Genomic DNA, 25,944 nt, shown 5'->3' on the forward strand with positions numbered 1-25,944 from the left:
TGTTACAGTTGACATGCAAGCACCTGTTGTGTGTTACAGTTGACATGCAAGCACTTGTTGTATGTTAGTTGCCATACAAGCACTTTTTGTGTGTTACAGTTGAGATACAAGCACCTGTTGTGTTACAGTTAACATACAAGCACTTGTTGTGTGTTAGTTGACATACAAGCACCTGTTGTGTGTTACAGTTAACATACAAGCACCTGTTGTGTGTTACAGTTAACATACAAGCACCTGTTGTGTGTTACAGTTGACATACAAGGTCTTATGTGTTACAGTTGACATACAAGCTCATGTTGTGTGTTACAGTTGACATACAAGGTCTTATGTGTTACAGTTGTCATACAAGCACTTGTTGTGTGTTACAGTTGACATACAAGCACCTGTTGTGTGTTACAGTTGACATGCAAGCACCTGTTGTGTGTTACAGTTGACATGCAAGCACTTGTTGTATGTTAGTTGCCATACAAGCACCTGTTGTGTGTTACAGTTAACATACAAGCACTTGTTGTGTGTTAGTTGACATACAAGCACCTGTTGTGTGTTACAGTTAACATACAAGCACCTGTTGTGTGTTACAGTCGACATACAAGCACCTGTTGTGTGTTACAGTTAACATACAAGCACCTGTTGTGTGTTACAGTTGACATACAAGCACCTGTTGTGTGTTACAGTTAACATACAAGCACATGTTGTGTGTTACAGTTGACATACAAGCACCTGTTGTGTGTTACAGTTGACAACTACCAGCAGCAGCTGGAGGATGAGAAGGACCTGACGCGGACGTTGAAGCGGAAACATGTCAACAACCTCAAGGTACACCCCCATCACTCACCCTGTGAAGTATGTGTGTCTTTGTCAACTGTTTCATGCTGCAGTTAATATGATACCAGTCAGCCTGTAGATGATTAGTGTGGACAAGACAAACCAGTAGTTACCAGGAACAGCCTGCAAAGTCACTGAGACCCTGATCCCACTTAGTTGCCTCATACGACAAGCACAAGAGTGCTGGATGTGCAGGAGAAAGGGTAGTCCTGCACCATGACCGTGGAATATATTTATTTTATGAAAAAATAATAATCTAGAAATGCATACAAAAGCATGTCTAGCCAGCTCAAGCTAGGTCTATAGGGAATTTTTTTATTTTTAGAGTCAAGAAGGATATTGTGTAATATAAGATTTCAGAGACTAAATTTTAGTCTAGAGAAAGGGACACAAGAATGTAAATATCAAGGACCACAATGACTGTTAATGTTTCACTTTTTTTTACTGGTAACCATGGTAAGTGTGTAGTGTATTCAGATGCACATATATATTTAATTGTTTTTATAATTTCTAGTTTGAATTTCATGAAACATTAGAATTTTCTTTTAGATATCCACTATTAGTATGTCTTAGTATTGACTGTATGCGGTGGAGTACAGGTGCTTGTTCTGTGTAGGACTTGACGCGGCAGCTCCAGCAGGCTCGGAGGAAGCTAGAAGCCCATGAGAACCACGCAGAGCGGGACACAACCAGCATGGGGTCTCGCACTAGCTCAAACGGGTCCCTCAACACCCTAGGAGATAACGCCACAGCTCACAACAATACCAACATTAACAGCAACCACAGCTCGAACAGCAACTCTAGAGCCCCCAGCCATGAACAGGTAACACTACACCCACCCAAGGCTGTTACCTGCCTCACTCACACATTTGTCGGATAACCTAATGATATCGCCGTCTGTTGTAGGAGTATCTAATGGTATCGCTATGTTAATTGTAGGAAAACCTAATGATATCGCTGTCTGTTGTAGGAGTATCTAATGGTATCGCTATGTTAATTGTAGGAAAACCTAATGATATCGCTGTCTGTTGTAGGAGTATCTAATGGTATCGCTATGTTAATTGTAGGAAAACCTAATGATATCGCTGTCTGTTGTAGGAGTATCTAATGGTATTGCTATGTTAATTGTAGGAAAACCTAATGATATCGCTGTCTGTTGTAGGAGTATCTGATGGTATCGCTATGTTAATTGTAGGAAAACCTAATGATATCGCTGTCTGTTGTAGGAGTATCTAATGGTATCGTTATGTTAATTGTAGGAAAACCTAATGATATCGCTGTCTGTTGTAGGAGTATCTAATGGTATCGCTATGTTAATTGTAGGAAAACCTAATGATATCGCCGTCTGTTGTAGGAGTATCTAATGGTATCGCTATGTTAATTGTAGGAACATGCAATGATGTCGCTGTCTTTTGTAGGAGTACCCAGTGATAACGGAGCAGGTGGAAGTGGACAAGCAGGTCCTCATTGAGCGGATTGTACGATTGCAAAAGGCCCATGCCAGGAAGAATGAGAAGCTCGAGTTCCTGGATGACCACATCCATCAGTTGGTGGACGAGATACAGAAGAAAAACAGGTGAGACACTAACCATGTGGTCAGATGTTCACCTGCATTGCCCAATGGCCTGACACAACACATGGCTTGGGCCCCTCAATTAGGATGTATCCATGATTTTATTTAAAAAATAAAATGTCTCCTAAAATTCTTGAAAATAATGCTTCAGACTGTTGAAAAAAAATAATTGTCTGCCTAAAAAATTACGTTGTTGCGAGGTATTTTTCTTAAAAAAAACGATTCTGGCTCATCTGGATACAAGATCCCAGGCAACCCCCAGAATATAAATTGGTCAGTCCCTTAGCCATGCCAGGACTCACTGTTTAGTGTTCGACCACCTCCGTGGTCTAATGGTAGAGCGTCCACCCGGAGAGCGGAAGGTCCGGGGTTCGATCCCCAGCCGTGTCATACCTAAAGACGTTAAAAGATGGTACTTGTTGTTACCCTGTCTGGCGCTCGGCATTAAGGGGCTAAATCAAGGACTGGTTGGCTCGGAGTCAGTATACTGTGTCTGAGTGGGGTATTTGTGTTAAACTGCGGCATGGTACCTCAGTGAGCTAGCACTATACATCGGCATCAGTCCGGACTAGTACAAGCAGCCACACACACACACACACACACACACACACACACATACACGTGCATGCACATCGCTATATAAGTGCAATAATCTTGGACGCGACATTAAACCCCATTTCACCTCACCAGTTTAGTGTTCAAAATCTGAATTTGCTCTCACACTGATCCTTAATCTGTCAACACCATGCTCCTGGGATATGTCAAAGATGACATGCTGTGAGGACGCAGAATTATTGCTTGAAGCAGCGATATGGCTTTAAACCCACAGGCTCGCATCATGTTGATTTCAGGCTATTAACGGAAACACAGGTGGTCTATTCATCTAAGGCACAGCAACTTGCTGTGCAGAGTTGCATCCCTTAGATGTGTCATAGACTTAGGATGAAGGGTTCAAATCCCAGATTCATCCTAATAATTAGGGCTGAGACGAGTCCAGATTGACTACTCGGCTACCCACACCCCTACTACCTGACCCTACCCGGGTACCGGCTGTTGGTCTCAAGAGATAGGTACAAAATGTCCGATTGGGACAATAGCAAAACGTGTTTAGATACACGTAGAAAACGATGTGGTCATGCATACACTGAAGTTGATTTAAGTTTTAGCTTTGTTCAAACATATATAAGTCAGAAGGAACGTGTTCATAATCATGAAGAAATGCGAACATTAGAGACTTAAAATTGTCGTGTAGCCATGTAGTTATATAGTGAATTTTTGTCATGAAACAAAATATCACGTGACTAACATCGGGTCCGGGTAGTCCTGTGGGTACCCGGGTCCTATTCAGCACCCACCTGACCCGAGTATCCGAGTTACCCGTCCCAGCCCTATTAATAATGTTTCTAGGTTTGTTGGCACCATACTAGTCTCACCAAGGTGGTAAACATCTGAGACCTGCATCATGAAGATGATATAACTGAAATACGGTTCAAAGCGACATTCATCCTAACTCACTCACTACTTTCTGTGTTTGCAGGATCATCCAGAACTACGTGATGAGAGAGGAATCGGGCACCCTGGCACCGGAATACATGGACGAAAACAAAGTAACATACTTAAACCTTCATTGTCACCTTGAACTCTGTCCTGACTGGCTCTCCAGGGGCTTCCATCAGTGCAGTTAAACAGTACTGTAGATACCTTGAATATGCGCTTACCATGAATACTTTCTTACCTTGATAATGTGCTTACCTTAAAATCATGCTTACCTCGAAAAAGTGCTTATCTTGAAAAAGTGCTTACCTTGAAAAAGTGCTTACCTTGAAATCATGCTTACCTTGAAAAAGTGCTTACCTTAAATATTTGCTTACCTTGAATAAGTGCTTACAGTGTCTAGCTTGAAAAAGGGCCTGCCTTAGGTAAATGCTTACCGCTGGGAGACGGCTACCCACATTAATTTCATAACACATATTAGGTGAGAGGTTAATACATGCATTAATTTGGTGATTCACTGAGAAGAAACAATTTAAGAACACCTGCTGCAAACTCCGATAATTAAATGTCTGCCCCACACCAGGCTCATTAAAATCAGATCTTTCTTTTCTCTACCGCTACACAAAGATCTGAGGACATCCCATAATGGGTCACGTCAGAATGACCTTTCATCCGTTCAATCAGAGCGTCGCTTACCAGATCAGGAAAGTTACAGTTGGAATTTGTTTTCTAATCATGCAACATCGAAAAGGTTAACACAGGGTTTTCAGAATGACATTTGCTAGGCTCTATGACCGATTCCATCAAAATAATCATCTATCTCTCACTCAATAGGATAAACATTTCAACAGAAAAGGGGCGGTCGGGCAGGCTAGTGGTTTAAGTGTTCGCTCGTAAGGCCAAATACCCGGGTTCCCTTCCCGACATAGGTACAATGTGTGAAGCCCATTTCTGGTGTCACCCGCCATGATATTGCTGGAATATTGCTAAAAGCGGCGTAAAACCATACTCACTTGATTCAACAGAAAGAACTTGACATAGCCGGTGGGAGGTACTGCCATAGAATCTTGGCCATCTATTAGTTATTCCAGAATGTTTTGTTCAGTTTTCAAATTTTGAATAGAGAATTTAGTCAAAACATTTCTCAAAGTCTAGCCATTGAAAAGTGGAATGGAAGTTGCCAGTTTGAAACTAGTGGCAATAGCTCAAGAAAATTACTTTCTGATTGGCTAATTTTAACTTCTTGTTTGTCATTTCATTTGTTGGCCCAAATTTGCAAAAGGTTCTGACACGACCTGTAATGGGATGTCCTCAGATCTTTGTTTAGCGATAGCGAGAATCAAGATCTGAATTTAATGAGATTGGCCTCACTCAGACACTGAGTCTCAGTTCCTCCTGGAATAAAACCCTGGCACATATTCAAGGATTAACGATAACAGTAAACATGATGCCAAGTAAAGATACTGATGAAACAGTACAGGAACATAGGCCCCCCCTTGTGTATTGTTGTCTTACTGTAGTGATATCACAGACCAACAGACTCCGGTTTGGGAGTATATATATATATATTGGTGGTCTGTGTCTGTGTTGATACAGGGGAGGTAACTCTGTGACTGTTGACACAGGGGAGGTAACTCTGTGCCCGTGTTGATGCAGGGAAGGTAACTGGTAATCAGTTGACCAGACTGTTGTGTTGCATGACATGGGAGATGGAAATAATAAATATGTTTTTGTATTTGTTACCATATTTGATGTCAGTGGAAAAGGCAGAAATATTTAATCTCGCCACTCAATGTTATCATTTTCAATGATGTCGTGTAGCTGTTTTCAGTACTGACGTGCTATTGCTTTTGTATTGTGTTAATGTGTTGTGAACTGTGTTTTGCTCAAGTCAAGGCTGACAGTGTGCGTGATGCTCGGCGTCTCGCGGTAACTCATGACGGTTCCCACAAACCCAGTCGGGTTCAATGTTCATTCAGTGTGGCAGATATGTTGGGTTTTTTTCAATTCCTTCATCTTTACCTTCAAATATGACCACATAATGAGAATTTTCATTTCAAATGGTTGATAAAAACATTGTCACAAACTCAGCACCATAAACACAAGCATATAGGGTAAGATTGAGACATTCCACATTTCAAGTATTTTGTTACCTTTTTGCCAGTGTTGTAACAACTTAAATTAAAAAATGCAAATGGTGCTTTTACATATTCAAAAGTTCAAATTTGGTTGCGAAAGAAACAATGAAACAGCTTTGCTCCACTGAGTGAACACTGAATCCTATGGCTGTGGTGATGACAGCTTACATAGAAAACCATCATCTATTAGTCTACCCTTGACAGTTGTGTCCAGGCCATCATACATCCCCATGTTCACATTTCATGAAACCATTTAGCACTTCTCAACTAACAGCATGAGTAAGTACCTCCTGCACTGTCCCAGCTTAACCCACGGTCTCAGTCCATCACATGGCTTCTACATTTGCTGTACCTTCAGGTTACGGGCTGAGAAATTAATTTATATTTTCACTCGTCCAAAAATATGATTTTCTACAGATTTGCCATCTACCTAATGGTGAAAGTTGTAGTCCACAGGGAAATGTCACGAAATTTTACTAGTCTTGGACAAGTAGACTTTGTACCCTGAGTTTCAGCCTAGTCTTAGGTGTTGTGTTTACCGGTCGTACCTTGTTCAAAGCCGAGACTGTTTGTGATTATGGCAATCATCAGTTGCCAGATTGATAATAATATTTATCCTATGATAGATTGTATTACTAATGTGATAAACCTTCCATGAACTTGGTGACAAGATCCCAGAAATATGCAATGAGGTCACCTTGTCAGAACTACTTTTTATGAACTGCAAAGTCTGATTTCTGTCTGTTTAGTTACCTATTGCCGGATGTTATGTTTGATATGCATTGCCAGATGTGTGAGGGCTTCTGTAAACAAACATGGCTTTTAATTATTTGACAGTCTGTAATAAATGGGGCTGTTCACTCATGAATTGAACTCCTATGCAGTTTCTAAAGTTACATTAGGCAATGAAAATATGTCTCAAGCTTTGATAGCTTTAAGAATAAATTTATGTGATGAGAAATTATTACTTGACTGTGTTTCAATGTTGTAAGTTTTGTTAATCAGGAGTAAGGCACACAATGTTAATCCCTGTTTGAGAAGCCCAGCGCTGGGACACGGAAACATGAGATGTTAGGACAGCTGTGTATTGTAGTGCTCCGGTTCAGCTGAACAAATCTCTCACTAGTCCAAGTTGTGTATATTTGTGATTTTGAACAGGAAGTGTTCTATTTGATATCAAAGACAAGTATACCTTGCAATTCATGACAAGGCCAGACCAAGTTTCTTTCTTGCTTTACTGAATTTCTCAGCCTGTGCAAAGAATCAAAGAGTAAACGTTGGTAAATGCGGGATTAGCAGCCATATTGCTGCAATTGAGGAATGTTTACAATTGAAATTGTTTAATCTATTTTTTTTACTTTTTGAAAAACATTTTGGTAGGTTATTAATTAAAATGAAAACAAATTGATCTGGATGAAATTCAGCAGTAAAAGTGACATCCCAAAGCACCCAGCATTGCTTCACCCTGTCTGTCTGGCAGCGTCGTCAGTGACGGCACTGTCATCTACGCCATGTTGTTTGTGCATGTCGATGTGGCTAACTTCTTGTGCTTTCTCTCTCCGCTAGCTGCGAGCTAGGACCGAGTCACAGGTAGGCTATTCCATTCACTTTGCTTGTCTCCCCTTTCCATCGCTCCTCCCCACCAGGGTGCGCTCGCGGTCTTCCTGTCGGTGTCACATGGGAAATCAGATTGAGTGTCGGGTTGCACAAAAGATGTTGGGATTATTATTTCAGTTACTTTATTCTAATTACTGTATTAAATTTCTTATTAAGTAAACTTTAAGAAATAATGTGTTGTCTGTAGTTTGATTTTGGAATAGTTTCAAACGATTTGTAGACCAAGCAGATTTCTGATATATCGACGTTTAGACAAGTTTTAGCACAAATAAGATACATGTATATTTTTTAAAAAACATGCTCCAGGTTCTGTTTGGTAACATCGCTGCAGTATGCTACTTGCTTGCCTTATATTGTTGTTACTGCTCAATGCTATTTTGTTGGTTTTTGTAATTTTCTTGTCTTTCTTGAATGTTGTCAATTTTCTTCATCTGTAAACTTGTTTCCATGGTGATCAGAATGGTGCAACTCCAGACCATCCCTTTGCGTTTTTGTTATGAAGCAGTTTCAATTGACTGCCCTCTTCTGGTGTTTTGTTCTTCTTATTGTTTTTATTGTTTGTAGTTTGTCATATGCATTAATCTGTCCTTACCATTCCTTACTGGCTTTCCCAGTTGTCCTTATCATCCAACATGCAACTGTGTCATGGCAGTCGGCAGTCTCGTGATGTATACAGCCACTCGTAGAGCATGAAACATTTGTTCTTTTTGTGATGCAGAATAAGGAGAAGTGGAATTCTTTAAATTTTTAGCAAAATTTAATTCAGTTTAAACATATGGGGCTGATAAATATGTTTTTGTGTTCTCAAGACTTCTGAAAATCTGACAATATGAAAACATTTTATTTTTTGTTTTTGATGATAAAAATGTAATGGGTGCCTGATCATTTCAAGCTAACAAGAATGAAGAGTTGATTGCTCACGATCACTGATCTCGTAATTGTCATTGCATGGCAACCCGTTATTTGTGTGCTAAGACCTGTCTGGGTGTTCTCTATGACATATAGAGAATCTCACCCAAATGTCTTTGATATCAAATATATCAACACAAGTGGGAAAACTCTGAGACTTGATCAGGTCACATTCAGGTGGTCAGACTTGCTTAATGCATGTCATTGTATCCCAATTGTGTGGATCGATGCTCATGATGTCAATCACTGGATTGTCTGGTCCTGACTCGATTATTTACAGACCGCCATCATGTACAATGACATAGCTGGAATATTGCTGAGCATGGCATTAAAAAAGAAACAAACAACAAAAAACACTTCATGCATAGATTTAAACAGGTCTTGGCGGTGGTTAAAGCGTTCATTCATGCTTAGGACCTTGGTTCAATCCCCACCATGGGTACGATGTGGAAGCCCATTTCTGGTGAACCCTGCTGGAATATTGCTAAAAGCAGCGCAAAACCATACTCAAACAGGTCCATTTTCATTATCTCATATTTCATGGCTGATCTTTACCTTGAAGCTGTCATTGTACCCATCATTTACAGTATCATGTAATGTCAGGTATGTAGGTATAATTTCAGTGTTTTACTGTCAGGTATGTAGGTATAATTTCAGTGTTTTACTGTCAGGTATGTAGGTATAATTTCAGTGTTTTACTATCAGGTATGTAGGTATAATTTCAGTGTTTGTATGTAGGTATACCTTCAGTGTTTTACTGTCAGGTATATATTGGTACAATTTCAGTGTTTTACCATCAGGTATGTAGGTATAATTGCAGTATTTATATTTAGGTATAACTTCAGTGTTTTACTGTCAGGTATGTAGGTATAATTGCAGTATTTGTATTGCAGTATTTGTATTTAGGTATAACATTAGTGTTTTACTGTCAGGTATGTAGGTATAATTTTAGTGTTTGTAGGAAGGTGTAACTTCAGTGTTTAACTGTCAAGTATACAAGTACAATTTCATTGTTTGACTATCAGGTATGTGGGTATAATTTCAGTCAGGTATATGGTTACAATCACAGTGATTTACTTTCAGGTATATTAGTATAACTTTGATGTTGTTCTGTTTGATCTTCAGTTGTTGTGTTTACAATGCTGTTGTTTTCTGCTAGTTCTGTCACAAAAGTCCAGAGACAAGTCTGTACCCCATGTCATGCAACGAGCTGGAGTAGTAGACATATGAATTATTTGTCTGTTGTATAGACCTAGACTCTATCCACAGCTGATAGGCATGCTCAAAGTGCATGGCATATTACCTTGGTCAATGAATCAGTATGCGTTCTCAGCTCCCTTGGCAGTATACCTGTTCAGTGCAGTATTTTCCGTCTCTCTATGCACTGCATGCTATAGAGAATCTGGACTACAACCATACTGACCTTGTGTGAACCAGGCGGTTAATGATGCTTTGGTTTGTCTGTACCAGTATACACTGGTAGTTTGACACTTCGACCACTTTAGGCTATCCTTGAAGATTAGCACAATCTCATTAAAATCAGATCTTAGTTCTCGCTGTCGCTAAACAAAGATCTGGGGACATCCCGTTACGGGTCATGTCAGAACAACCTTTCATCCAACCGATCAGAGCGTCGCTTACCAGATCCTGAAAGTCACGGACGGAACGTGTTTTCTAATCATGCAACCTTGAAAAATTTAACAGAGGGTATTCCGAACGACAGCTACGGGTTCTATGATTATATCCATACAATCTAGGCCATCTATCAGCCATTCCAGAACGATCTTTTTATCAGTTTTAAAATTTTTAATCGAGAATATGTCAAAATATGTTTCGAAGCGTAGTCGCCAGTTTGAAACTTATGTCGTAAAGCTTGAGAAAGCTGCCTACTGATTGGCTAATGTCGATTTCTTGTCAGTCATTTCATTGGTAGGTCACAGTTCGCGAAAGGTCCTTCTGACGTGATCCGTTATGGGATGTCCTCAGATCTTTGTTTAACGGTAGTGAAAATTAAGATCTGATTTGAATGAGATTGAGATTAGCATGACATGCAGTGAAATACTGTTCAGTGTGACACTGTCAAGCCCAACTTACTCACTCACACAACTTGTGTGGGCTTATTTTGAGTTTGAACAATGTCAATAATAGCTGTATCGTAACTGTTTTCAAAGAATTTATCAAGTCAGATATTTTGGAGACATTTCAGAGATGGTATTTATAAAGTATTTCCAGTTTCTTGTTTCTCAACGCTCAGCAAATGATTTTCCCATCAAATTAATGAAAACAAGAAAATCTTTTTGTGATTGTGTTTTGGGTTGAGATCTGAACACACTACAATTAAACAGGCAGCTTGTCGAAACTGACCACTGTACTGAAATAAATCAACCAGTGTAAGAGAAATAGTTTTGTGGTGTGTGCTGGGATGCTTGTGTACAGTTACCTCCCTTGTTTACAGGCTCTCCTGGCTAAGAAGGGTGGCATCATGGCATCCGTGTACAGCCAACACCAACAGGATGGCACCATGACCCTTGACCTCTCGTTGGAGATCAACAAGAAGCTACAGGGAGTTTTGGAGGACACACTTCTTAAAAACATCACACTGAAGGTACGTACCATATTTTCTTAAGTAAAGTGCACACTTTTTTTTAGAAAAAAAACACAGCTGTGTAGAAAGACATTACCGTGAGCATGTTACACCGGAAGTACCATGTCAACTAATCTACACTGAAGTACGCAAATTAATCATGCAATTACTATCAGGCTATAAAAAGTGTTCATTGTATATCTGGACTTATGTTTGTAACGTTTTTCATGAATTTTATTCAAAATTTCTTTTAATATTGTTTTTATTAATTTTGGTGAAATCAGGTGTGAAATGATCGGAAGATCGCACAACTCACTGTTATTAACAGCAACCTCGGTCAGATTACTATTGACCCCTTGAAACAAACTCAAAGTGACAGAATGGATGCATATGTCATAAATGCCATACTTTGACTCGTTAAAAGACATATTTGTTGTGACCAGTGAAGATTCCGGGGTAGAATAGGTCTTCAGCAACCCGTGCTTGCCGTAAAAGGTGACTATGCTTGTCGTAAAAGGCGACTAACGGGATCAGGTGGTCAGGCTCGCTGACTTGGTTGATGCATGTCATCGATCCCAATGGCGTGGATCGATGTTCATGACATTAATCACTGGATTGTCTGGTCCAGACTCGATTATTTACAGACCGCCGTCATATAGCTGGAATATTGCTGAGTGCGGCGTTAAACAACAAACCAACCAACCAACATATTTGTTGTGGTTTGACGATTCTATGTCAACACGTATGTCTCGCGATCAAGCGTGCAGGATCCTTGACGGTGACTGGTCAAATTGTTCCATGTGAAAAAAACCGCCTCCGTGGTCTTGTGGTAGAGCGTCCGCCCGGAGAGCGGAAGGTCCAGGGTTCGATCCCGGGCCGCGTCATACAAAAAGACGTTAAAAGATTGTACTTGTTGTTACCCTGTCTGGCGCTCGGCATTAAGGGGCTAAAACAAGGACTGGTCGGCTCGGAGTCAGTATACTGTGTCTGAGTGGGGTATTCATGTTAAACTGCGGCATGGTATCTCAGTGAGCTAGCACTATAAATCGGCATCAGTCCGGACTAGTACAAGCAGCCACACACACACATACACGCGCATGCACGTCGCTATATAAGTGCAATAATCTTGGACGCGACGTTAAACCCAATTTCACCTCACCTCACCTCACCCATGTGAAAAAAAATAACTGGCAATGGTGATCAGCTGCACCGAAGTGCTACGCTTAGGGTTATTATTTTAAAAAGATGCCACTGAATCAAAAATACTGAATCTGCTAGGGAGGTGCGCATTATACACGGGTGCGCACTATATTCAAGAAAATACATTAGTTAAAAAAATGGCAACATCACGCTGAAGGTACATAGATAACATAATGGTAACGTGCTGAAGGGACGCAGATAAACTGGTAGTAACCATGCTAACGTGTTTCATGAAAAGGTACTTACACATGTTTGTGTTTTGATCATTTTCAGGAAAGCTTAGACACATTAGGGACAGAAATTGCCAGGCTTTCCCAGGAGAACAGGCATATGCAGCTTACCATTCAGGAACTGCCGCACTGACAGACAGCCAGTTGGACGGATGGACAGACAGATAACTGGCAATACAAGAACTGCGTCACGGATAGTCAGAAGACAATCCAGCTGGACCTTGCACACTCCTTTCTCCATGTGTATTCTGAAATTGCGAGACAGCACTGTGTCCCGACTATCCACATCGCATAATGTCTCCATGCACATCGTTAAGAAGTCAGCTGTATGATAAAGAAGACATTGTCGAAATGACCAAGGATGGATATGGACTTGTGTGATTCTATTGACTGTGGTGGGGACAATGATCTTGTGTACATGGAGCTCTTTCTCTTCGTGTTGTGAACATTCCTACCATAAAATGATGCTGGAATTATCAGACACAACTAAGATGACCCAGTGTGGATCGAAAACCGCAACACTATAAACAGATACATCTCCTTTGTAACCATTCTAATCAGACTATTTTTGCACTTGTGGAACTGACTTCAACGCACAGCTATTCAACTGCAATTACTGTTTGATACTATATAAGACAGTGTGGCTCCAGCAATGTCTCGAGCTGTCCGACTCTTGGTGTGAATGAAACTCTTGGTGTTGAATGTTAGATATGAGGTGCTGCACTTGGTAGAAGTGACACATTGTTGTGCCGTTATTGAGTGGAATAATACCTTTGAGTAATTGGGGTAGACTGCCGATATCACTATGTTACCTGTCACGGAAGCGGCTGTGATTTATCTGTGATTGAAGCTTGTACTACAAAGGCTGTGACTATCCACAGATTGCTCTAAGTTATTCTTTTCTTGTTCTTGTTTGTGAAACGGTGTGTGAATCCATTTCCTAATTGTTCCCATGTCCATCCCTGAAGGATGGTACGGTCAAATCCTCAGATAAATCTGTGATAACTTGCTGCACTAGTGACTTACAGACATTCAAGGTAGAAGATTATCATGGTGGACAGTTGCAGCAGAAACCACATCTTCATGTGTACTGTGGTGGATCGATCAGCATGGTTGGAGTTCACTGGAGGTTGTGTAAGAGTTACATTATAACATCTTCCAGAGGCAAGTGTATATCAAAGCCTAGTTTTCTACCCTTGTCACATGAAGGCCACTTTTTTAGCTCAACCATGGCATTAGATCACGAGTTGTGCCCCTTGTAATGAAAACACAATATCCAATAAGATCACTGTTCTTATCACATATAGCTTCAAAAAGATGCCGACGACCTAGTCGATCAGATAAAGAAATCATTTGCGAACACATAAATATAGGCAATCGTTTTTCGATGAAAAAGATGTGTCAGTAAAGACAGGCAGCGGTAAATCACTTTCATACAAAGGCGTGGATGTTGGTTTTGTGAAACATTCTCTGATTGGACTATCGATATGTGTGATAGTCCAATCATATTTAGCACAGAAAAGTGAGCTTGATGTGGCAAGGGTGGAAACAAGACAAAAAGGCTAGTAGATACTCTTGCTTTGGGAAATGCCAAATGTGGTTTGCACTTTGCAGAAACAAATTAACCATTGTATCAGAACATCCTGTGAAAGTGCTGTTGATACGAACTATTTTCCCTATTACAATTATTTAGCCGTAACTTCAGCTGCCAATCTCCTACCTAGAGTCGGGTGTACCAACATTGTTTTCATTCTTATCTTTGTCTCAGTGTTTTCTCTTTTCAACTTATCAAGTACTTATGTTATTCATTCACTCCAACTTGTGAAAACCCTTTGTAACTGTTATCGTGGTTAGACATCAAATATTTATCTCGTCTCACATAGATTTCATGTGCACCTGGTCCTGATCCATGCTTGTTGGTTTGGAGGGGGGTGGGATGTTTAGGGATTTGTCTGTCTACCTGCTTGTATATGTGTGTTAGTGCCCTTGTAGGGTATAACAGTGTTTATATCTCATCTTGGCCGATGTGTGTAATATGTGTTGCTCACTCTGTTGAACCAACTGCCATGGGTTCTCTCTAGTGATTAAATTGATTTTTCCAGGAGTCATCAAAAGGGCAAAATACAGATCATTATTTGTTATTTTAACAGCTTAGGCACTAAAACAAATCGAAACATCGTCATATAAGATTTGAAAATTGAGGACCTGTGAAAATAAAACAAATGATTTACTTCCCGAGTCCAGGTTAGAGATGTTCCCAGAACCTATGTTGGTTGTAAGAGGTAAGGTGACTTGGCTGATGGCATGTCATCATACCCTGACAGTGTTCACAATATGAACCACTGGATTGTCTGGGCCAGACCGCTGGAATAATGTTGAGTGTGGCATTAAACAACAAACGAATCTCCTGTGATTTATTAGGAGATTGTAGCAGCAAGTCATTTTCAAAATTTCAAAGCTTGCAGTAACCTATGATGGTAACTCGATCCATTAGAGTCTATTCAGATTTTGTGGGTCGTCATACCCTGATGGTGTGGGACATTGCTTATCATATCAATCACTGGTGTGTGACTCAGTTATTTATAGATTGCAGTGTTATGGCTTGAATATTTCCAACTGGTGTGTAAGAGTATATACCAGCAAGGGGGATATCCTCGTAGGTGTGGTATAAAGGTCGTAAATCTGGACGAGGGCAGCACAGGGTGGTGTATTGTGTGGGTGCTCAGTGTCTTGTGGTCTATAGCAGAGTTGCAGTATGTGCTTTTATCACTGGAGACTTGTATTGGACACAAATGAAGAGCTGAGTATTCAGCATCTTTAACATTGAAATCTCTGCTTGATGGTTCAGTTGTCAACATTCCAGATACCGGCTCAAGTAATTATCTGAGAAACATCCAAAGTATAAAACATGTGCCCCCAAACCTAACCAAAGTTCTTCATGGCAACAGGTACATTCCTTGTTAATCAGTTTGGAAAACATATAAGGTTATCATAAGATTGTTGTCAATTGAGATAAACTCCAAAGCCTGACATCATCACTACTTCTTTGAAGATGTTGTCTTATGTGGATGTGTACAAGATTGTGATTATTTTCTTACTTCACTCACATCACTGTTTCCTTGAAGTGTGAGTAGCATCAGTATCCTGGGGATTTCATCCTTTCATTGTTCTATACAAGCAGAACGCACTTGGCAAATGAATCCGTGGTCAGCTTGTAACAGTATTTTCAGGAGACTTGCTTCCCATGGGTTGCTGGCCTTGCCACAACACACTTGATAAAGTGTATTACAATATAGTTGCGGGTGTATATTCTGTGTTATTGTCCTGTGATTCAGTTGAGTGTGATGAGAGATTCACAATGAGTGTGATATTATTATTATTAACTAGGTGTGTATGGATGTTATTGTACCATGGCGTACTGTAGGTAAAGTATGCATCATGTGAAAATAAATTATTATGACAATTATCATGGTGTTGCTTTATAGTTATATGTATATACCAATAAACCAATATCACAAACATGTTTCAATAGAGAACCAAGTCATTTCTTGAAAATGATGCTCCAGTCAGAGGAATGATATCCAATGTCATTGCCTTACTGCCTGTCACATGCAAACAGACCCTTTTGGAATATTTCAACTTCCTCATGGTGAGTTATATGTCCAGCCTTGTCAATAATAGTTCAGAAACAGATTCTTGATGAAGATCTGTTGTTATAACAGACGTGTTCAATATGGTCAGCAGTTGATCTTCATCAAGAGCCGACGGATGTGTGTCCTGTATTTTTGGCTGTATTGATCTGAATATCCTGAATCTTGAGAGATGTTTCCTGTATGACCAGAGACTGACAGGCGCCGAGCATCTCCTTGCATCTGAAAACAGCAGTAGAGTGACAGAGATCATGGAAACTTGAGGTGAAATGGGGTTAAACATTGCGTCGTCGGTGATTATTGCACTCATATAGCAGTGTGTGTGTCTGTGTGTGTGCGTCTGTGTGTGTGCATCTGTGTGTGTGCGTCTGTGTGTCTGCTTGTACTAGTCCGGACTGATGCTAATTTATGGTGCTAGCACACTGAGATACCATACATGAATACCCCAATCGGACACAGTATACTGACTCCGAGCTGACCAGTCCTTGTTGAGCGCCAGATCGGGTAACAACAGACCAGGCCTAGAGGAAACTGTGTGTCAGCTTAATGTGGTAGGAAAGCACAAACATGCAGGTTACTGATGTTTCCACTTTGCCTAAAGTATGATTGCAAGACTACAATAGGCCCTTGAAGCTGAAATAGGCGTACCCTTTCATCTGATGTTTCTGTGCCTGAAGTGTTGTCTTGCCGGTCAGCAGGGCGTTGGAGAAGGAACTGACATGGGGGGTGGACTGTCGCGTCATCACACTCAGCTCCCCCAGCAGCTGCTCACTCTCCAACAGGGCCGACTCCAGTTTATCTGTGTAAGGAGTACAACTCTGTCACATTCTGTGAGTGAGGGAATCTTAATATGGGGTACTGGGCTAGGACCAAGATCAAGGTGTTTTTCTAAGTGGGTCTCTGGAGCCTTTACTTACTAAATAACTTGAACTTCTATTTGCGATTCATTTTGAAAAGATTTATACATGGACAGCCATTATCAATTAAGTAGGACCACATTTAAGCTTTCAACAAATGAAAGGCACTGTAATAATATTCCCAATCAATGTCCATATTTCCTGACATGGCTAAAAGTGCACACACTGGCTTGTATCTCGGCAGTCGGCTGTAGACTCACCCAGGAACTGGTCTTCATCTGGTGGGATGTATATCCCCGTGGTGCGGATCTGGTGCCTGGTGGTGTCCAGACTGTCCGCCAAACTGTTGTACTCCCGTTCCATCTGGTCCAGACCCCCCACCACCGTCTCCAGCCCCGCTTCCTACAACATCCGACATATGGTTCAGTGTGGCAGATATGTGAGTCCAGCAAATATGTGAGTGTGGCAGGTATGTGAGTGTGGCAGGTATGTGAGTGCAGCAAATATGTGAGTGAGGCAGGTATGTGAGTGCAGCAGGTATGTGAGTGTGCAGGTATGTGAGTGAGGCAGGTATGTGAGTGCAGCAAGTATGTGAGTGTGGCAGGTATGTGAGTGCAGCAGGTATGTGAGTGCAGCAAGTATGTGAGTGTGGCAGGTATGTGAGTGCAGCAGGTATGTGAGTGTGGCAGGTTTGTGAGTGCAGCAAGTATGTGAGTGCAGCAAATATGTGAGTGTGGCAGGTATGTGAGTGCAGCAGGTATGTGAGTGTGGCAGGTATGTGAGTGTGGCAGGTATGTGAGTGCAGCAAATATGTGAGTGAGGCAGGTATGTGAGTGCAGCAGGTATGTGAGTGTGGCAGGTATGTGAGTGTGGCAGGTATGTGAGTGTGGCAGGCATGTGAGTGCAGCAAGTATTTGAGTGTGCAGGTATGTGAGTGCAGCAAGTATTTGAGTGAGGCAGGTATGTGAGTGAGGCAGGTATGTGAGTGTGCAGGTATGTGAGTGCAGCAAGTATTTGAGTGAGGCAGGTATGTGAGTGAGGCAGGTATGTGAGTGTGGCATGTATGTGAGTGTGGCAGGTATGTGAGTGTGCAGGTATGTGAGTGCAGCAAGTATGTGAGTGTGGCAGGTATGTGAGTGTGGCAGGTATGTGAGTGTGCAGGTATGTGAGTGCAGCAAGTATTTGAGTGAGGCAGGTATGTGAGTGAGGCAGGTATGTGAGTGTGGCAGGTATGTGAGTGTGGCATGTATGTGAGTGTGGCAGGTATGTGAGTGTGCAGGTATGTGAGTGCAGCAAGTATTTGAGTGTGGCAGGTATGTGAGTGTGGCAGGTATGTGAGTGTGGCAGGTATGTGAGTGCAGCAAGTATGTGAGTGTGGCAGGTATGTGAGTGTGGCAGGTGTGTGAGTGTGGCAGGTATGTGAGTGTGCAGGTATGTGAGTGTGGCAGGTATGTGAGTGCGGCATGTATGTGAGTGTGGCATGTATGTGAGTGTGGCAGGTATGTGAGTGTGGCATGTATGTGATTTCGGCAGGTATGTGAGTGTGGCAGGTATGTGAGTGTGGCAGGTATGTGAGTGAGGCAGGTATGTGAGTGAGGCAGGTATGTTAGTGCAGCAAGTATGTGAGTGTGGCAGGTTGGTTGGTTGACTTGTTGTTTAACGCCGCACTCAGCAATATTCCAGCTATATGACGGCGGTCTGTAAATAATCGGGTCTGGACCAGACAATCCAGTGATTAATATCATGAGCATCGATCCGCGCAATTGAGATCGATGACATGCATTAACCAAGTCAGCGAGCCTGACCACCCGATCCCGTTAGTCGCCTTGTACGACAAGCATAGTCACCTTTTACGGCAAGCACGGGTTGCTGAAGACCTATTCTACCCCGGAATCTTCACGGGTCGGGTATGTGAGTGAGGCAGGTATGTGAGTGTGGCAGGTATGTGAGTGTGGCAGGTATGTGAGTGTGGCAGGTATGTGAGTGTGGCAGGTATGTGAGTGTGGCAGGTATGTGAGTGTGGCAGGTATGTGAGTGTGGCAGGTGTGTGAGTGAGGCAGGTGTGTGAGTGTGGCAGGTATGTGTGTGTGGCAGGTATGTGAGTGTGGCAGGTATGTGAGTGTGACAGGTATGTGAGTGTGGCAGGTATGTGAGTGTGGCAGGTATGTGAGTGTGGCAGGTGTGTGAGTGAGGCAGGTATGTGAGTGTGGCAGGTATGTGAGTGTGGCAGGTCTGTGAGTGTGGCAGGTGTGTGAGTGAGGCAGGTATGTGAGTGTGGCAGGTATGTGAGTGTGGCAGGTATGTGAGTGTGGCAGGTATGTGAGTGTGGCAGGTATGCGAGTGTGGCAGGTATGTGAGTGTGGCAGGTATGTGAGTGTGGCAGGTATGTGAGTGTGGCAGGTGTGTGAGTGAGGCAGGTATGTGAGTGTGGCAGGTATGTGAGTGTGGCAGGTATGTGAGTGTGACAGGTATGTGAGTGCAGCAGGTATGTGAGTGTGGCAGGTATGCGAGTGTGGCAGGTATGTGAGTGTGGTAGGTATGTTAGTGTGGCAGGTTTGTGAGTGTGGCATGTATGTGAGTGCAGCAGGTATGTGAGTGTGGCAGGTATGTGAGTGCGGCAAGTATGTGAGTGTGGCCAGTATGTGAGTAAAGCAGGTATGTGAGTGCGGCAGGTATGTGAGTGTGGCAGGTGTGTGAGTGTGGCAGGTTTGTGAGTGTGGCAGGTATGTGAGTGTGGCAGGTGTGTGAGTGTGGCAGGTTTGTGAGTGTGGCAGGTATGTGAGTGACGCAAGTATGTGAGTGTGGCAGGTATGTGAGTGCAGCAAGTATGTGAGTGTGGCAGGTATGTGAGTGCAGCAGGTATGTGAGTGAGGCAGGTATGTGAGTGTGGCAGGTATGTGAGTGTGGCAAGTATGTGAGTGTGGCAGGTATGTGAGTGTGGCAGGTATGTGAGTGCAGCAAGTATGTGAGTGTGGCAGGTGTGTGAGTGCAGCAGGTATGTGAGTGAGGCAGGTATGTGAGTGTGGCAGGTATGTGAGTGTGGCAAGTATGTGAGTGTGGCAAGTATGTGAGTGTGGCAGGTATGTGAGTGCAGCAAGTATGTGAGTGCAGCAGGTATGTGAGTGTGGCAGGTATGTGAGTGTGGCAGGTATGTGAGTGCAGCAAGTATGTGAGTGTGGCAGGTATGTGAGTGCAGCAAGTATGTGAGTGTGGCAGGTATGTGAGTGCAGCAGGTATGTGAGTGTGGCAGGTATGTGAGTGTGGCAGGTATGTGAGTGTGGCAGGTATGTGAGTGCAGCAAGTATGTGAGTGTGGCAGGTATGTGAGTGCAGCAGGTATGTGAGTGAGGCAGGTATGTGAGTGTGGCAGGTATGTGAGTGTGCAGGTATGTGAGTGTGGCAAGTATGTGAGTGTGCAGGTATGTGAGTGAGGCAGGTATGTGAGTGTGGCAGGTATGTGAGTGAGGCAGGTATGTGAGTGTGGCAGGTATGTGAGTGTGCAGGTATGTGAGTGTGGCAAGTATGTGAGTGTGGCAGGTATGTGAGTGTGGCAGGTGTGTGAGTGTGACAGGTTTGTGAGTGTGGCAGGTATGTGAGTGTGGCAAGTATGTGAGTGTGGCAAGTATGTGAGTGTGGCAGGTATGTGAGTGTGGCAGGTATGTGAGTGCAGCAAGTATGTGAGTGAGGCAGGTATGTGAGTGCAGCAGGTATGTGAATGCAGCAAGTATGTGAGTGAGGCAGGTATGTGAGTGCAGCAGGTATGTGAGTGCAGCAAGTTGTGAGTGTGGCAGGTATGCGAGTGCAGCAAGTATGTGAGTGTGGCAGGTATGTGAGTGCAGCAGGTATGTGAGTGCAGCAAGTTGTGAGTGTGGCAGGTATGCGAGTGTGGCAAGTATGTGAGTGTGGCAGGTATGTGGGTGCAGCAGGTATGTGAGTGCAGCAAGTTGTGAGTGTGGCAGGTATGTGAGTGTGGCAGGTTTGTGAGTGTGGCAGGTATGTGGGTGCAGCAGGTATGTGAGTGCAGCAAGTTGTGAGTGTGGCAGGTATGTGAGTGTGGCAGGTTTGTGAGTGTGGCAGGTATGTGAGTGTGGCAAGTATGTGAGTGTGGTAAGTATGTGAGTGTGGCAGGTATGTGAGTGTGGCAGGTATGTGAGTGTGGCAGGTATGTGAGTGTGGCAGGTATGCGAGTGTGGCAGGTATGTGAGTGCGGCAGGTGTGTGAGTGAGGCAGGTATGTGAATGTGGCAGGTATGTGAGTGTGGCAGGTATGTGAGTGTGGCAGGTTTGTGAGTGTGGCAGGTATGTGAGTGAGGCAGGTATGTGAGTGTGGCAGGTATGTGAGTGCAGCAGGTATGTGAGTGCAGCAAGTTGTGAGTGTGGCAGGTATGTGAGTGCAGCAAGTTGTGAGTGTGGCAGGTATGCGAGTGTGGCAAGTATGTGAGTGTGGCAGGTATGTGAGTGCGGCAGGTATGTGAGTGTGGCAGGTTTGTGAGTGTGGCAGGTATGTGAGTGCAGCAAGTATGCGAGTGTGGCAGGTATGTGAGTGTGCAGGTATGTGAGTGAGGCAGGTATGTGAGTGTGGCAGGTATGTGAGTGAGGCAGGTATGCGAGTGTGGCAGGTATGTGAGTGAGGCAGGTATGCGAGTGTGGCAGGTATGTGAGTGCGGCAGGTGTGTGAGTGCAGCAAGTTGTGAGTGTGGCAGGTATGTGAGTGCAGCAAGTTGTGAGTGTGGCAGGTATGCGAGTGTGGCAAGTATGTGAGTGTGGCAGGTATGTGAGTGCGGCAGGTATGTGAGTGTGGCAGGTTTGTGAGTGTGGCAGGTATGTGAGTGCAGCAAGTATGCGAGTGTGGCAGGTATGTGAGTGTGCAGGTATGTGAGTGAGGCAGGTATGTGAGTGTGGCAGGTATGTGAGTGAGGCAGGTATGCGAGTGTGGCAGGTATGTGAGTGAGGCAGGTATGCGAGTGTGGCAGGTATGTGAGTGCGGCAGGTGTGTGAGTGTGGCAGGTATGTGAGTGTGGCAGGTTTGTGAGTGTGGCAGGTATGTGAGTGTGGCAGGTATGTGAGTGTGGCAGGTATGTGAGTGCGGCAGGTGTGTGAGTGAGGCAGGTATGTGAGTGTGGCAGGTATGTGAGTGTGGCAGGTATGTGAGTGCAGCAGGTGTGTGAGTGCAGCAGGTATGTGATCGCAGCAAGTATGTGATTGTGATAGGTATATGAGAGCGGCAGGTATGTGAGAGCAGCAGGTACCTGTACAGCCAGCTGATCATCCAGGACATTCTGGTGTCGGAGTCGAGCCAGCTCCATCTTCAGCTCGGCCTCCTGAGCTGCCAGCTTGTCATTGTTCCCCCACAGACCTGACAGCTGTGCCTGGAAACACATTTTGTTTGTAGAGACACATACTGGGACTAGAACGTGTTTTTAGTCCAAATAAATCAGCAAATTATAACCTAGAAATATAATGGTTTCATGCAGAAATATTCATGCAGAGTTTTGGAGGGAAACAAACACTACTTGTTTGAGACTTAGTCCAAATAGTTTCCATGGAAACAACAAATTAAAAAAAACATAATTTTAAAAATATGAAAAGGCAATAGTTGAGCATTTGGTCCTTGCACATGTACAGTTTCAGGCAAATATGTTCCTTAGATTGAGAGTCATGGCTCGGAAACAGTTAAGAGTTCTTTGAGACTAAAGTCCAAATAGTTTCCATGGAAATGTAACAAAATAATTTTTTGAAAAATTTCAAAATAACAAAAGGCACCAGTTAAGCTGATGAGCAATGCATATGGCTAGTTTCTTTTGAAAACATTGTACAGTTTTCAAGTTATGGCTCGGAAAAGGATGGGAACACCGACGCCAAGGGGAATAGTAACCGAGGCAAAAAGAATATGGGAGGAGAGACACAATCAGGATCTACCAGTATTCAAGGAAAACCTTCCTCTCGTGAAGCAAGACAATGCATTGGTTGATGGTTTTCTGTCCACATCTAATCACAAAATAAGCTCTTGTTCAGTTATCTGACAGTGTGTCAGTCTAATGGGGAAAGAAAGCCCCAAATAATGCAGGTCATTCATCACATTGGTCAACACCAAAGCACGGGAATGTGCTGACAGGGTTCTTAAAAGAAATCGGTGCAGACACTCTATGCACTAAACCAGAGACAGAGAGGGGATCGAACCACCGACCTTGCACTCTCTGGGCAGACACCCTATCCACTACACCAGAGACAGAGAGGGGATCGAACCACCGACCTTGCACTCTCTGGGCAGACACTCTATGCACTAAACCAGAGACAGAGAGGGGATCGAACCACTGACCTTCTACTCTCAGGGCAGACATCCTATCCACTACATCAGAGACAGAGAGGGGATCGAACCACCGACCTTGCACTCTCTGGGCAGACACCCTATCCACTACATCAGAGACAGAGAGGGGATCGAACCACCGACCTTCTACTCTCAGGGCAGACATCCTATCCACTACACCAGAGACAGAGAGGGGATCGAACCACCGACCTTGCATTCTCTGGGCAGACACCCTATCCACTACACCAGAGACAGAGAGGGGATCGAACCACCGACCTTCTACTCTCGGGGAAGACACTCTATGCACTACACCAGAGTCAGAGAGGGGATCGAACCACCGACCTTGCACTCTCTGGGCAGACACCCTATCCACTACACCAGAGACAGAGAGGGGATTGAACCACCGACCTTGCACCTTACTCTCTGGGCAGACACCCTATCCACTACATCATATAGGCAGTCCTTCTACAAGGAAACACAAAATGTGCCGTAAAACAAACATGATCATGTTGCAAAGAACATTACCATAGCCTCCTTCTCCTGTGACTGGAAGGCCATGCGAGCCTTGGCCTCCACAAACACCCACTGCAGGTAGCGGGCGTACAGCGTGTCCAGCTGGTCCTGGCTCACCTCCTCCGTCTTCTGCAACACACAGAGATGAGGGAAACATCATTGCATCTTCCATCAAGTTATTATTTTTATTTACGTCATACTTAAAATGAGCAAGTACTGTTCCTCTCGTCATGCACAGTCCTTGGGTTTTGAGGTTTGCTTCAATGGTATTTGAATCTAAGGACCCCTGAACTCTTAGGTGAGGTGAGGTGAAATTGTGCGTGCGTGCATGTACTAGTCCCGACTGATGCCAATTTATAGTGCTAGCCCGTTCAGACACAGTATACTGACTCTGAGCCGACCAGTCCTTGTATAAGCCCCTTAATGCCGATCACCAGACAGGGCAACAACAAGAAGCATATTTACGTTTTAAGGTCTTTTGGTATGACGTGGCCAGGGATCAAACCCCCGGACCTTCCGATCTCTGGAGGACGCTCTACCTCTAGACCACGGAGGTCTAACTTTTAGCATTAGGACTATAACAAAAATCCCTTTCATGCTTGTTTTGAACAATGCTTTGTTTTCCCCCTGAAAAATACATTGACCTGTATCCAGACATGTAATGGACAGTTTATTATTACAAGGCAAGTGAAGCAACTGCAAATTCATGGGCAAAAAAAACATTTCTGCAACCCAACCCCCAACCAGTTATCTAAATTCCTATGTGACAATGTCGACACTGTGACACAAGGTTCTAGATGGCTCGTCACCTTGTTAGCAGCCTGCTTCTGGTGTTTCTTGTCTTGCTTGATATGACTGATGTCCGCTGAAAAAAAGGAAAATAGATTCAATCTGTTTCTTGTGAGACATGTTTTGGATAAGTATCAAAGTGCCTCAAAACTAAAAAAAACCACTGACACAAGTTAAAACAATAGCAAGACTGGTGACTGCAAAAATTGAACTTGAAATTCCTTTACATTCACAAGGTTTTGTTGAGAATTATAGGTATCGTAGACTGAAATAATTAATCTGCATCTAATTTGACAGGCGAGCGGTTGTTTCACACACTTTTACACCCATGGTCTTACAGCACTTTAAGCAATATTCCAGCAACATCACGGCGGGGGACACCAGAAATGGGCTTCACATATTGTAGCCATGTCGAGAATCGAATCCAGGTCTTCAGTGTGACGAGCGAACGCTTTAACCACTTGGCTACCCCACCGCCCCTCCAAAGATAACAAACAAAGCAAGTTAGTAGAACTATTTATTTACATGTCTGGCATTAAGGGGTTCTCAGGTTAAAGGTATTGAGCAAGGGTTGCGCACCCTTGCTCTGAATTTGGGTATCGAAGGGCTTCGCACCCATTAGTGAGATGCCGAGTAGCCTTGAAGTGAAACGAAGACCAAAAATTGGTTGGGGTTTTGCACCCACAACCTACCAACAACCAGCGGATACCCAACAATTACTGTGAGGATGATTATTCCTCGATACGGAAATACCACATACAAAGGTACAAGATCGATATTAGTGATGAGTACCTGAGAACCCCCCAAAGTAATGATAGAAATTTAATAAGTGTATGAAATTTGTCTTGTTTGTTTGTTTGCAATATTCCAGCTGTATGACGGTGGTCTGTAAATAATCGAGTCTGGACCAGACAATCCAGTGACTGACATCATGAGCATCGTTCCATGCAATTGGGATACGATGACATGCATCAACCAAGTCAGGGAGTCTGACCACCCGAAGTCTGAAAAGGAAGTCACCTTTTACGACAAGCATGGGTTGCTGAAGACCTATTCCACCCCGGATCTTCATGGGTCATGTGAATGAAATGGTATAAACTGTATGACCAATGACAAAATAAACATCATGGTAAATACTAAAAGCTATAAACAATACAGGGTCATCATGATGTTGATGATCATATGTACAGGAGGCTGAAATAATTAATCTGCCTATAATCTAACAGGCGAGCAGCTGTTTCACCCACTACAAGAACACAT

General features: G+C 43.2%; 2 protein-coding genes across 3 annotated transcripts in view; one reads left to right on the top strand and one right to left on the bottom strand.

Moving 5' to 3' along the window:
- LOC139452109 (coiled-coil domain-containing protein 186-like) overlaps positions 1-14,779 on the top strand; it is a 40,786-nt gene extending 26,007 nt beyond the window's left edge. The window contains exons 14-20 of one of the 2 annotated variants that reach the window (XM_071233429.1): positions 737-816; positions 1,442-1,648; positions 2,244-2,401; positions 3,936-4,005; positions 7,597-7,620; positions 11,012-11,161; positions 12,614-14,779. In XM_071233429.1, the coding sequence (XP_071089530.1) occupies positions 737-816; positions 1,442-1,648; positions 2,244-2,401; positions 3,936-4,005; positions 7,597-7,620; positions 11,012-11,161; positions 12,614-12,703 (779 nt within the window). In that variant the 3' untranslated portion in view covers positions 12,704-14,779. The remainder of the gene's footprint in view (positions 1-736; positions 817-1,441; positions 1,649-2,243; positions 2,402-3,935; positions 4,006-7,596; positions 7,621-11,011; positions 11,162-12,613) is intronic. The other variant, XM_071233430.1, reaches the window with a different exon arrangement.
- Positions 14,780-15,809: 1,030 nt separating this feature from the next.
- Positions 15,810-25,944, bottom strand: part of LOC139452298 (HAUS augmin-like complex subunit 8) — a 31,782-nt gene continuing 21,647 nt past the window's right edge. The window contains exons 12-17 of the mRNA XM_071233719.1: positions 24,705-24,760; positions 23,908-24,024; positions 22,325-22,444; positions 17,338-17,479; positions 16,869-17,019; positions 15,810-16,442 (exon numbers count right to left, since the gene is read on the bottom strand). Of these exons, the coding sequence (XP_071089820.1) occupies positions 16,325-16,442; positions 16,869-17,019; positions 17,338-17,479; positions 22,325-22,444; positions 23,908-24,024; positions 24,705-24,760 (704 nt within the window). The 3' untranslated portion in view covers positions 15,810-16,324. The remainder of the gene's footprint in view (positions 16,443-16,868; positions 17,020-17,337; positions 17,480-22,324; positions 22,445-23,907; positions 24,025-24,704; positions 24,761-25,944) is intronic.

This window comes from Haliotis cracherodii, unplaced genomic scaffold (genome assembly GCF_022045235.1).
Source record: "Haliotis cracherodii isolate W230 unplaced genomic scaffold, xgHalCrac1.p SCAF_9, whole genome shotgun sequence".
NCBI classification, from domain to species: Eukaryota; Metazoa; Mollusca; class Gastropoda; order Lepetellida; family Haliotidae; genus Haliotis; species Haliotis cracherodii.